Here is a 13,449-nt window from a genome sequence, read left to right as displayed (position 1 = left end):
GTCTGGACTCCTGACCTGAGATGATCCCCCCGCCTCAGCCTCCCAAAGTGTAGGGATTACAGGCATGAGCCACCACGCCCAGCCTATACTTCCCAAATTTTCAGAAGTTACAAAGAGTCGATCAGCAGAACCAAAGCACATTTATAGATCAAATCCCATTATATGTTTCCAGGATGAATGGTTCCATTCTGCTATAACAGAATTTTGTTCTATGAGCTGTAACTTAAAATAATGGGTCAAATACTGACTTAGCAATCTTGAGGTTTTTGATGTAGTTGTATTGTGATACTTGTTGTAATGGAGAATTACTGGTATTTCTAGTTTTTAGACATTGGTTGGCATATCTTATCTTTTTTCACTAAATTGGAAAATCCCTAAAGGTCTAGCTTTCAGATGGATCCCAAGCTCTATACTTAGTAATGTTGTTAGGTTTAAACCCAGGACTAATTACAGGGTCTGTTCTCTTTGCTTTGTTCCACTTATGGCACAAAATGCATCCTGACATCTAGCCATCCATCTAATGACTATATGCTGCTATTCGCAATGGATAACAATAGAATAAAGTGCAGATGCAAATCCACCACAAAATGAGGAAAAAATTAAAGCCTCTACTTTCTGGATGCTGTAACACAAGTGCCAACTTCAGGCAAAAAGGTCAGCACATATGTTTCAGACTCCTTACTGCAGGTGCTTCAGGGTTTGCTCCACTAATGCCTAGATGACTAACAAATTTTCAGTCACATTTAGCAGATATTAATGGCACATAAAAAGAACAAAAGGGACAGAATGGATATTACAATATGGGGTAGTTTGTGTGGCTGTCCACATAAAGTCCTACATACCTCTCCAGCATCACTCACCTGGAGAAGTGGATATGGATGCCAGCTACTGTTTTTTCTCCCTTCCCTTGGCCTTGACCTACAGCTGCCCTGCCCCATAACAAGAAGACTTCACTTGACACCTAACTCCTGACAGGGCTCTGCATCCTTACATCAGTAACAGAAGCTGGTTTGGGATGAAAAATTATTAATTGCAACTTCTGAAAACCTTTTCAAAAATAAACTTTTCCTCTATTCCAAATCTCAAGGTCTTCAACTAGCCTACCGTAGAGCTTGAGGGGTGTTAAAGTTAGGACGAGGCTCAGCCACACGCTCCTCCTCTTCTGGGCCATCATCTTCCATGTTGGAGAATCCCATCTCATCTTGGAACTGTGGGCAAAGGAAAGGGAGGGTTTTCCTGGGGAATGGGCCTCTGAATGTTGCTCCAGTATTGGGAAGGAAGAGTGAAAACTATAGATTACAAGACTTTAATAATGCTGGCACCCAAAAGAGCCAATGTCAGAACTTTCTCACTTCAGGACTCCCACAAACCCACACTTGGGATGGCTATTATGCCAAGAAAGAAGTCGTTCAACCAGTCAACTTGTAACAGTAAGGACAGAGCGTGGATAACTCAAAATTATCAATCTCTCTCTCTCTCTCTTTTTTTTTTTTTTGAGACAGAGTCTTGCAGTCTTGCTCTATTACCCAGGCTGGAGTGCAGTGGCACAATCTGGGCTTACTGCTACCTCCACCTCCCAGGTTCAAGCGATTTTCTTGCCTCAGCCTCTGCAGTAACTGTGACTACAGGTGCCCGCCACCATGCCTAATTTTTGTATTTTTAGTAGAGACAGGGTTTCATCATGTTGGCCAGGCTGGTCTCAAACTCCTGACCTCAGATGATCCACCTGCCGTGGCCTCCCAAAGTGCTGGGATTACAAGCGTGAGCCACCGCACCCAGCCTCAAAATGATCAATCTCTTAAAACGAAAAATCTTTTGAAACAAATTTATGAAAAAGGTAATTATTTGTGCACAAAATAGTTTAAAACTAGTTGACAATCTTTGAGGACACACCAAATGACAGTAGGGGAAGTCATCAAAAGTTTTCCAGGGGCCAGGCATGCTGGCTCACACCTATAATTCCAGCACCTTGGGAGGCCCAAGGCAGGAAAATTGCTTGAGCCCAGAAGTTCCAGAACAGCCTGGGCAATGTGGTAAGACCCTGTCTCTACAAATAAAATAATTAGCTGGGTGTGTTGGTGTGTCCCAGCTACTCAGGAGGCTTAGATGGAGGACTGCTTGAGCCTAGAAGGTCAAGGCTGCTGTGAGCTGTAATTTCGCCACTGCACTCTACCTTGGGTGACGGAGCGAGACCTCCCTCAAAAAAAAAGAAGTTTCAAGGAAAATGTAAATAAGAACAACATACATGTATATAATCAAGAGTCTAGTAGTTAGCAAAATTCTCTTGTCATTATATTCTTTCCCAGGTAGACTAAAAGGAGAATTGGTTCAGTCAGCCCCCCTCTCCTAGAGGGAGCATCACAGAGACGAAATGACACATCTTGCTGGAGAACCGACTTACAATCCCATGTTCTCACTTGAGGATCATTACTCACAGTTTCAAACAGCTCTTCCATCAGCTCATTTACTTCCTTTTCTGCAAGAAAGCCAGACAGTATGTTGTTAGTATAAATTAGATTTTACAATAAGGAGGAATTCCATGAAGACAATGTATAATGTTTTCAACAAGGCATGAAACATTCTTCATATCTATCCTTCTTTTTTTTGAGATGGGTCTCACTATGTCACTCAGGCTGGAGCACAGTGGCGCGATCTCGGCTCACTGCAACCTCCGCATCCCCTCCCTCGTCCAATCGATCCTCCCACCTCAGCTCCCCAAGTAGCTGGGACCACAGACGCATGCCACCACGCCCGGCTAATTTTTGTATATTTTGTAGAGATGAGGTTTCACCAGGCTGGTCTCGAACTCCTGAGCTGAAGCAATCAGCCCAACTCGGCCTCCCAAAATGGTGGGATTATAGGTATGAGCCACCATGACTGGCTATCCTTCATTCACTTATTCAAAAACATTTGAGGCCAGGCGTGGTGGCTCACGCCTGTCATCTCAGCACTTTAGGAGGCCAAGGCAGACGGATCACGAGGTCAGGAGATGGAGACCATCTTGGCTAACACGGTGAAACCTGTCTCTACTAAAAATACAAAAAATTAGCCGGCCGTGGTGGTGGGTGCCTGTAGTCCCAGCTACTCGGGAAGCTGAGGCAGGAGAATGGTGTGAAGCCATTAGGCTGAGCCTGGAGTGAGCCAAGATCACCCCACTGCATTCCAGCCTGGGGGTCAGAGTAAGACTCCCTCTCAAAAAAACAAACAAACAAAAAAAACTAATCATTTAGGCCGGCATGGTGGCTCACGCCTGTAATCCCAGCACTTTGGGAGGCCGAGGCGGGCGGATCATGAGGTCAGGAGATTGAGACCATCCTGGCTAACACAGTGAAACCCCGTCTCTACTAAAAATACAAAAAATTAGCCGGCCGTGGTGATGGGCGCCTGTAGTCCCAGCTACTCAGGAGTCTGAGGCAGGAGAATGCGCCACTGCACTCCAGCCTGGGCAACAGAGCGAGACTCTGTCTCAAAAAAAAAAAAAAAAAAAAAAAAAAAAAAAAAAAAAAAAAAAAAAAAAAAAACACATTTATTGAGCACTATGCTTCAATCCATGTTTTAGATGCTTGGGATATATGAGAGAATGAGAGAGAAACAGAGAGAGAGAGTTCTAGTCTCATGAAGCTTAAATTCTAAAAGGAAGAAGACAGGAGAAAATGTGAGCTAGATGATTTTACAACTAGATGACCTAACCAAATCCACACAGTACTGAATGGAATCCAGAGATGAGTCTCCTAGCCTGGGCAAAATGTTGAAACCATATCTCTACAAAAAAATTTAGCTGGGCTTGGTGACGCACACCTGCAGTCCCAGCTACTCAAGAGGCTGAGGTGAGAGAAATATCTTGAGTCCAGGAGGCAGAGGCTGCAGTGTGCTGAGATCATGCCACTGCATTCCAGCCTGGACTACAGAGCAAGATACTGTCTAAAAAGAAAAAGAGAGAGAGAAAGACAAGTTTCCAACAGGGTTTTATAGGATGCTGTCTTTGGATCTGAACTATTCAAGAACTCCATCAGTGACTTAGAAGACCCAGGGAACATACTTAACAAATCTGTAGATGATGTAAAGCTGAAAGGGACTGCCAATCCAACAGACGGAAAATTCAAAATTATATTTTCTCAAATCAACTGGATGCAACATATAGGGATAAATTTAAAGTTCTACGTTTAAGAATTTTTTTTTTTTTTAATAGAGACAGCATGTTGCTATGTTGCCCAGGCTGGTCTCAAACTCCTGGGCTCCAGCGATCCTCCCACGTTGGCCTCCCTAAGTGTTGGGATTACAGGGGTGAGCCACGGTGCCCAGTCCTACAGTTAAGAGTTTTTTTGTTTTTTTTTTTTTGAGACGGAGTTTCGCTCTGTCGCTCAGGCTGGAGTGCAGTGGTGCGATCTCGGCTCACTGCAAGCTCCACCTCCCAGGTTCACGCCATTCTCCTGCCTCAGCTTCCTGAGTAGCTGGGACTACAGGCGCCTGCCACCATGCCCGGCTAATTTTTTATATTTTTTAGTAGGGACAGGGTTTCACCGTGGTCTCCATCTCCTGACCTCGTGATCCGCCCGCCTCAGCCTCCCAAAGTGCTGGGATTACAGGCGTGAGCCACCGCGCCCAGCAAGAGTTTTAAAGATCAGTATATTAACTGCATGAAAAGGTGACGTGGCTTAAAAATAATGTGAAAAAGACCTGAAAGTTTTGGTTGTTACAAGAATCTGAGGGAAAAAAAAAGTTTTGGTTGATATCAAGTTCAATAAGACACAGTTGCTCCAAAATGGGGCTCATAACCAACAACGCAAACATATCACTGAACCAGAGCAGAGTCTAACACTATGTCTGGAAGACGGTGAACAATTCTATAAAGCCCCTTCTTAGAAGGACATTAAAAAAATTAAGATCCAGCCCAGGGGCAGTGGCTTACACCTGTAATTCTAGCACTTTAGGAGGCTGAGGCGGGCAGATCACCTGAGGTCAGGAGTTTGAGACCAGTCTGACCAACATGGTGAAACCCTGTCTCTACTAAAAATACAAAAATTAGCCAGGCATGGTGGCATGCACCTGGAATCCCAGCTACTCGGAAGGCTGAAGCAGGAGACTCACTTGAACCCAGGAGGTGGAGGTTGCACTGAGCCAATATAGCACCAATGCACTCCAGCCTGGGCAACAGGGAGAGACTCCATCTCATAAATAAATAAATAAATAAATAAGCCGGGCATGGTAGCACATGCCTGTAATCCCAGCTACTTGGGAGGCTGAGGCACAAGAATCTCTTAAACCCGGGAGGCGGAGGCTATGCTGACCGGAGATAGTACCACTGCACTCCAGCCTGGGAGACAGAGTGAGACTCTGTCTCAAACACAAAACAAAATCAATTAAGTAATTTAATTTTTTTTTTTTTTTTTTTTGAGACTGAGTCTCACTCTGTTGCCTAGGCTGGAGTGCGGTGGCACAATCTCAGCTCACTGCAACCTCCGCCTTCTGGCTTCAAGCAATTCTCATGCCTCAGCCTCATAAGTAGCTGGGATTACAGGCATGCGCCACCACGCCTGGCTAATTTTTTGTAGTTTTAGTAGCGACAGTGTTTCACCATGTTGCCCAGGCTGGTCTTGAACTCCTGACCTCAAATGATCTGCCTGCCTCAGTATCCCAAAGTGCTGGGATTACAGGTGTGCGCCACCATGCCCAGCCAACAAAAAAAAATTAAAATCCAAATATTGCTGAGGATGTAGAGCAACCAGAACTCTGATGAGAATGTGAAATGGAAAGCCACTTTGGAAAATGGTCTGGCGATTTCTTATAAAACTAAACCTACCCTGTGACCCAGTGATTCGTCTCCTATATAGCTGACCCAAGATTAATGAAATATGGCTTTTCTAACTCATAAGTGGGGACAAATGAAAGAGAGAGAGAAAGGAAGCATTTCCACAAAGACTTGCACAAAGAAGTTCAGAGCAGCTTTATTCATTACCCAACATTAAAAATAGCCCAGGTGATCAACACAAAAATAGATAATCTGTAGTATATATACACAATGAAAATCTACTCAACAATAAAGGAGAACAAACTAATGACACATGCAACACAAATGAATCTTAAAAATATTATGCTGAGTGAAAGAAGCATAATATCTTAAGAATATTAAGAATATTATGCTGAGTGAAAGAAGCCTTACACACAAAGCACATCCTGTATGATTCCATTTATGATTCCATTTATGTGAGGTTCTAAAACTGGCAAACTTAACCTGTGATTAAGAAAAAAAAGCCGGGCGCGGTGGCTCACACCTGTAATCCCAGCACTTTGGGAGGCCAAGGCAGGTGGATCGCAAGGTCAGGAGATCGAGACCATCCTGGCTAACACGGTGAAATCCCGTCTCTACTAAAAATACAAAAAATTAGCAAGGCGTGATGGCAAGCGCCTGTAGTCCCAGCTACTCGGGAGGCTGAGGCAAGAGAATGGCGTGAACCCGGTAGGCGGAGCTTGCAGTGAGCCGAGATCGTACCACTGCACTCCAGCCTGGGTGACAGAGCGAGACTCCGTCTCAAAAAAAAAAAAAAAAAAAAAAAAAAAAAAAAAAAATTCATTAAATGGTACACTTGAGATGTGCATGATATACACTGTGTGTAAAATTACCTATAAAAAGAAATCGTAAACAAATATTGAGCTCTAGTTCATTATATGGGTGCTGAAGTGGTTAAAAGTGAAGTATAGGCTCATGCCTGTAATCCCACCACTTTGGGAGGCAGAGGTGGGAGGATCACGAGGTCAGGAATTCGAGACCAGCCTGGCCAAGATGGTGAAACCCCGTCTCTACTAAAAATACAAAAAAAAAAAGTGACGTATAGCCAGGTGCTATTGTGCATGCTTGTAATCTCAGCTGGTCAGAAGGCTGAGGTGGGAAGATCACTTGACCGCAAGAGTTCAAGACCAACCCATGCAACATAGACCTTGTCTGAATTAAAAAAAAAAAAAACAAAAAAACAGTGAAGTATAATTTACTCTGAAATGCATTTGAAAACTAAGATGCATCCACAGACAGACAGGGAGATGGACAGCTGCATGATAAGGCAAATAAAGTCATCCCTCAGTCTCTGTGGAGATTGGTTCCAGGAGCCCATGGATACCAAAATCTGAGGATGCTCAAGTCCCTTATACAAAAATGGTGTAGTATTTGCATATAATCTACACACATCCTCCTGTATACCTCATCTCTAGATTACTTATCACCTATGACAATGTAAATGCTTCTTATACCTTATTATTTTTTATTTATTTATTTGAGACAAGCTCTCACTCTGTCACCCAGGCTGGAGTGCAGTGGCAGTGGTATGATCACAGCTCACTGCAACCTTGAAATTCTGGGCTCAAGGGATCCTCCTGACTCTGTCTCCAGAGTAGCTGGGACTACAAGCACACACCACTGCACCCAGATAATTTTTTTTTTGAAACAGCGTCTCACTCTGTTGCCCTGGCTAGAGTGCAGTGGCGCGATCTCGGCTCACTGCAACCTCCACCTCCCGGGTTCAAGCGATTCTCCCGCCTCAGCCTCCTGAGTAGCTGGGACTACAGGGCAACATATTGAGACCCCATCTCTACAAAAAACTTAAAAATTTTCTGGGTGCAGCCGGGCACGGTGGCTCACGCTTGTAATCCCAGCACTTTGGGAGGCCAAGGTGGGTGGATCACAAGGTCAGGAGATCGAGACCATCCTGGCCAACATGGTGAAACCCTGTCTCTACTAAAAATACAAAAATTAGCTCGGTATGGTGGCACGTGACTAAAATCCCAGCTACTCGGGAGGCTGAGGCAGGAGATTCACTTGAACCAGGGAGTCAGAGGTTGCAGTGAGCCGAGATGGCGCCACGGCACTTCAGCCTGGAGACAGAGTGAGACTCCATCTCAAAAAAAAAAAAAAAAAAAAAAAAAAAAACTATAGAAAGTAGGTGGTGAGGCTGGGCTCGGTGGCTCACGCTTATAATCCCAGCACTTTGGGAGGCTGAGGCAGGCAGATCACCTGAGGTCAGGAGTTTGAGATGAGCCTGGCCAACATGGTGAAACTCCTTCTCTACTAAAAATACAAAAGTAGCCAGGCATGGTGGCAGGCGCCTGTAATCCCAGCTACTCAGGAGGCTGAGGCAGGAGAACTGCTTGAACCTGGGAGGCGGAGGCTGCAGTGAGCCGAGATCACACCATTGCACTCTAGCCTGGGGAACAAGAGTGAGACTTCGTCTCACAAAAAAGTAGGTGGTGAGTATATGAATGTTAGCTGTATAATTTTTCAACTTTTCTATATATATTTTTAAATTTCATAATAAGATGTAACAGGGGAAAAGTTTAAAGAAAATAAATGCTAGAATCCAGAGAAGAGTAATGTGCGTGGTGAGAGGTCTGGACACCAAGGCTTTGGAGAAGAAGAAATGTGGCAGAAGAAACTTGAAACTTTCCTATGTTTTGCACAGGAAAAAAAAAAAAGCTTAAGAAACATCTTTTAATATGTACACTTGGGGATAAATTGCTTTTTTTTTTTTAACAACAAAAGACAAATAGGAGGCTGGGCGCAGTGCGGCTCATGACTGTAATCGCAGCACTTTGGGAAGCCAAGGCGAGTGGATCACCTGAGGTCAGGAGTTCAAGACCAGCCTGGCCAACCTGGTGAAACCCCGTCTCTACTAAAAATACAAAAATTAGCTGGGCGTGGTGGCAGGCGTCTGTAATCCCAGCTATTCCGGAGGCTGAGGCAGGAGAATCGCTTGAACCCAGGAGGTGGAGTTTGCAGTGAGCTTAGATCGCACCATTGCACTCCAGCCTGGGCGACAACAGCGAAACTCCATCTCAAAAAATAAAATAAAATAAAAAAATAACATAACATAACATAACATAACATAACATAACATAACATAAAGACAAATAGGAGGAATATAAAAGGATTGATCTTCTTGCTTTGCATTCAAATTTGGGTTCAATAAGGGAAGTATCTGAATTTGCATTCAGATTTGGGTTCAATAAGGAAAGTATTAATCGAGGTGTTCAAGTTTACAATACTCTATCTGCAGAATTGCTGAGCTCCCTGTCACTGAAGGTATACAAACAGAGACTAAAAAGGCCACCTCAGAGGAGGTGTAAACAAATTCTCAAGTGGGCAGAAAACATGACCACATGGAGCTTTTCAAACTCTGTGATTCTATGATTTTTAATTTTTTTTATTTTAGTTATCCATATAAGGATAAGTCCTTTTAAAGAGATTATAATCAAATATGACAATGAGACACAAGAGGCAGAAAAAAAAATTAAAAATTCTACTCCAGCTTTCACTATCATCACAGAACTGTATGACGAGAAAGACCGCCCTTCATTTACCCATCTCTATTTGATTGGCAAATATTGCCACCAGCTTTACATCAATAAACAATACAAAGCTCTTGAGAAGCTCACAATCTAGGGGAGAAGACAGATATTAAATAAGCAATTATGAGGTGATCAGTATATAAAAGGACAAAAAGAGTGGTATGGGAATGCAAAGCAAGAAGATCAATCCTAATGAAGGAGGATCTCCCTGAGAAATTATATGTAAACTGAAGAAAGTAACAATCAAAAAGGGAAGGCAAATATATTCCAGGATGATAGCTGAACTTAAGATCTGCTTTTGTGCTTTAAGCAGATGTTTCTTTACTTGCATATAACACTGTTGACCATTCTGTCCTTCTTGAAAGACTCTTTTTTTGAAACGGGGTCTTGCTCTGACCCAGGCTGGAGTACAGTGTCGTGATCTCTGCTCACTACAGCCTCCACTTCCTGGGCTCAAGTGATCCTCCCACCTCAGCTTCCCAAGTAGCTGGGACTACAGGCATGCACCACGACGACTGACTAATTTTTATTTTATTTTTAAAATGTTTTTGTAGAGACAATGTCTCACTATCTTGCCCAGGCTGGTCTTGAACTCCTGGGCTCATGCAATCCTTCCGCCTCAGCCTCCCAAGTGCTGGGATTATAGCCATGAGCCACTGTTCCCCAGCCAAAAGACTCTTCCTTTGGTTTCTACGACACTAGATTTTCTAGGTTTTTCTTGTACCTTCCTAGATTCTCCTTTGAGTTTTCTCAAAGCCTAAATCCTCATTCTACATTTTCTCTAATTCCTGGTGCTTTCCTTTCAATGCTTCCACTATCCTTGATAATCCGTGATAATACATCAAAATAAATGGAAGATCTTCACAAAGGAAATGGTATTCTAATCTTAAAAGCAAAGTGAAAGGCACAATAAGGCAATAAAATAAAATGTAAGTTCTAAAGGACTGTATTTACATAATTCTCTTTACACAAAGAACTGCATTAATTAGGTATATCTTGGATGTTTATAAAGCTCTCTGCATAACCTGGTCAAGAGCCAGCATCTTACCTTCTCCATGTCGTGTATATTATTCCAGTACAGGGTCATGCATACATGCAATAAAAATCAATGGCGTATGAAATATATTTTTTATTTTTCCTTCTCCCCATAGGTAGAATTTCTTCAGGATGAAATGTATGTTTTCTATGCTTGACACACTAGCCAATGATATTTTTTTTTGAATCAGGGTCTCCCTCTGCCACCAAGGCTGGAGTGCAGTGGCACCATCATAGTTTGCTGAATCCTTGATCTCCTGGGCTGAAGCAATCCTCCTGCCTCAGCCTCCTGAGTAGCTAGGACTACAGGTACGTGCCAACACATTTGGCTAATTCCTTAAATTTTTAGTAGAGACAAAGTTCCTCTATGTTGCCTATGCCGGTCTCGAACCCCTGAGCTCAAGCAATCTTCCAGCCCTAGCCTCCCAAAGTGCTGGGATTACAGGTGTAAATAACTCAAGCCAAGTTATCATAATTGTTTTCCATACCTCCAGTCTTGTTCACTTTACCTAAAAAATTAATACATTCAACTGGTATTAAATCAAAGTGATCTTTCTAAAATCCAAATCAGTTCCTACTGATTTACTGCTTAAACCTTGTTTTTGTTGTTTTTTTTTTCAGGCGGAGTCTTGATCTGTCACACAGGCTGGAGTGCATTGGTGTCATCTCGGCTCACTGCAACCTCTCCCGCCTGAGTTCAAGCAATTTTTCTGCCTCAGCCTCCGGAGTAGCTGGGATTACAGGTGCCTACTACCACGCCTGGCTAATTTTTGTATTTTTAGTAGAGACAGGGTTTCGCCATGTTGGCCAGGCTGGTCTTGAACTCCTGACCTCAGGTGATCTGTCTGCCTCCACCTCCCAAAATGCTGGGTTTACAGGCATGAGCCACCGTGCCCACCCTTAAACCTCATTTTGAGAGCTTAAAGATCCTCCATGATGTAAACACTACCTAATCTTATCTACCACTTTCTATCTTTTCACTCATACACCACCACCAAAGTACTTACTATTTTCCAAACATACTTTTTTGATGTTTTACAATTCTGTGGTTTGCGGATGCTCTTCTATTTGCAATATTCCTCTCTGTCCCTATTCACCAAATGTCTTATTCCTCCTTCAAAACTAAGACAAAAAGCCATTTTATTCTGCAAATTCTTTCCTAAGTTCTCCTATCCTAGTCCGTATCATACACTAGGAGATGACACTCTCTTTTAGGTCATTATTATACCTTATGTAAAATCTGTTACAGCATTTATCACTTTGTATTGTAACTTTTTCTGTTTCTATCACCCTACTAGGCTGAACTCCTACAGCACAGATGCCATGTCTTATTCATCTTGCACAATCCCTGCCAAACAGTAAGGACTGAATACATGACTGTGGGATATACAAATGAACAACTGATGGGCTTTCTGAATATATACCTAAATTTAAAGAATCAGATGGGTAAAGGAAACCTAAATGTCTTAACATGGATAAGCTGCAAACTTCACCCCTAAAAATCTACAAAGTAAACAAAGGCAGCTGCAAAGAGTCAAGAGCAGGACTTATAATAAACACAGACTCACTGGTGATTCTCACTGCCCGGTCAGTCCGGAAATCCTCTGTGTCTGGTTCATCAAGGTCTTCCAGGAAATTATATTCTGGATCATCATCATCATCTGCTTCATCTAGGAAAAAAAGTGTTTTAGATGCTCATTAACTCTGTTCTCAAACTTCTAAGAATCTGTTCCAATAAAGCACATTTATTCTTTATTTTTTTGAGACAGGGTCTCACTCTGTCGCCCAGGCTGGAGTGCAGTGGTACAACCTCAGCTCACTGCAACCTCTGCCTCCCGGGCTCAAGTGATCCTCCCACCTCAGCCTCCTGAGTAGCTGGAACCACAGGCATATGCCACCACACCCAGCTAATTTTGTGTAGTATATTCCATGAAAATAATACTTTCTGTAAAAGCTACTTGTACAATGAAGCTGACAGTGAAAAAAGGAATGGCCCAAATTCCCAACAATTAGAGAATGACTATATAATTATAATTTCTTAGTATAAGACAGTACAGGTTGAGCATTCCAAATCCAAAACTCCAAAATCTGAAACTTTGTGAGTGCAAACATGACTCTCAAGGGAAATAGCCATTGGAGCATTTCAGATTTCAAATTTTCTTTTTCCGTTTTTTTGAGACAGGGTCTCATTCTGTCACCCAGGCTGGAGTGCAGTGGCATGATCATGGCTCACTGCAGCCTTGACTGCCCAGGATCAGGCAATTGTCACACCTCAGCCTCCCAAGTAGCTGGGATTAGGCACATGCCACCATGCCCAACTAATTTTTGTATTTTTAGTGGAGACAGGGTTTTGCTATGTTGCCCAGACTGGTCTTGAACTCCCGGGCTCAAGCGATCTGAATGCCTCGGCCTCCCAAAGTGCTGAGATTACAGTGTGAGCCACTGCACCCTGCCCAGATTTCAAATTTTCAAATTTGGTATGCCTATCTGTTAAGTATAATAATACATATATTCTAATATCTGAAAAAATCTGAAATCCAAAATATCTGGTCCTGAGCATTTTGGATGAAGGGGATACTCAAAATGTACACATATAAAATGTGAATATGTAACCATTCTATAAATGTTCAACACATATATGACAAAAGTACAATACATACATAATAATCATAAGCATGAAAAATTATGTCCTTACAATAAGAATCATAACTAAAAATATACAAAAATAATAAACATTTGTTAGGTTAGAATAATAGAAATATGGGTGTTTTTCTCCCTTTTAATTTTTTTTTCTTTTCTTTTTTTGACATGGAGTCTCGCTCTGTCACCCAGGTTGGAGTGCAGTGGCATGATCTTGGCTTGCTGCAAACTCTGCCTCCCAGGTTCAAGCAATTCTCCTGCCTCAGCCTACCAAGTAACTGGGATTATAGATGCCCACCACCACACCCGGCTAATTTTTCTATTTTTAGTAGAGACAAGGTTTCACCACGTTGGCCAGGCTGGTCTCGAACTCCTGACCTCAGGTGATCCACCTGCATCGGCCTCCGAAAGTGCTAGGATTACAGGCGTGAACCACAAGGC

General features: G+C 42.7%; 1 protein-coding gene across 4 annotated transcripts in view; it reads right to left on the bottom strand.

Annotated features, from left to right (window-relative positions):
* Positions 1 to 13,449, bottom strand: part of GON4L (gon-4 like) — a 112,029-nt gene that overhangs the window by 34,763 nt on the left and 63,817 nt on the right. For all 4 annotated transcript variants that reach the window (XM_030824261.1, XM_030824262.1, XM_030824264.1 and 1 more), the window contains exons 12-14: positions 11,937 to 12,038; positions 2,436 to 2,476; positions 1,105 to 1,208 (exon numbers count right to left, since the gene is read on the bottom strand). In XM_030824261.1, coding sequence (XP_030680121.1) covers positions 1,105 to 1,208; positions 2,436 to 2,476; positions 11,937 to 12,038 — 247 coding nt within the window. The remainder of the gene's footprint in view (positions 1 to 1,104; positions 1,209 to 2,435; positions 2,477 to 11,936; positions 12,039 to 13,449) is intronic.

This window comes from Nomascus leucogenys, chromosome 12, assembly GCF_006542625.1.
Source record: "Nomascus leucogenys isolate Asia chromosome 12, Asia_NLE_v1, whole genome shotgun sequence".
NCBI classification, from domain to species: Eukaryota; Metazoa; Chordata; class Mammalia; order Primates; family Hylobatidae; genus Nomascus; species Nomascus leucogenys.
This window is presented reverse-complemented; position numbering and strand designations above follow the sequence as displayed.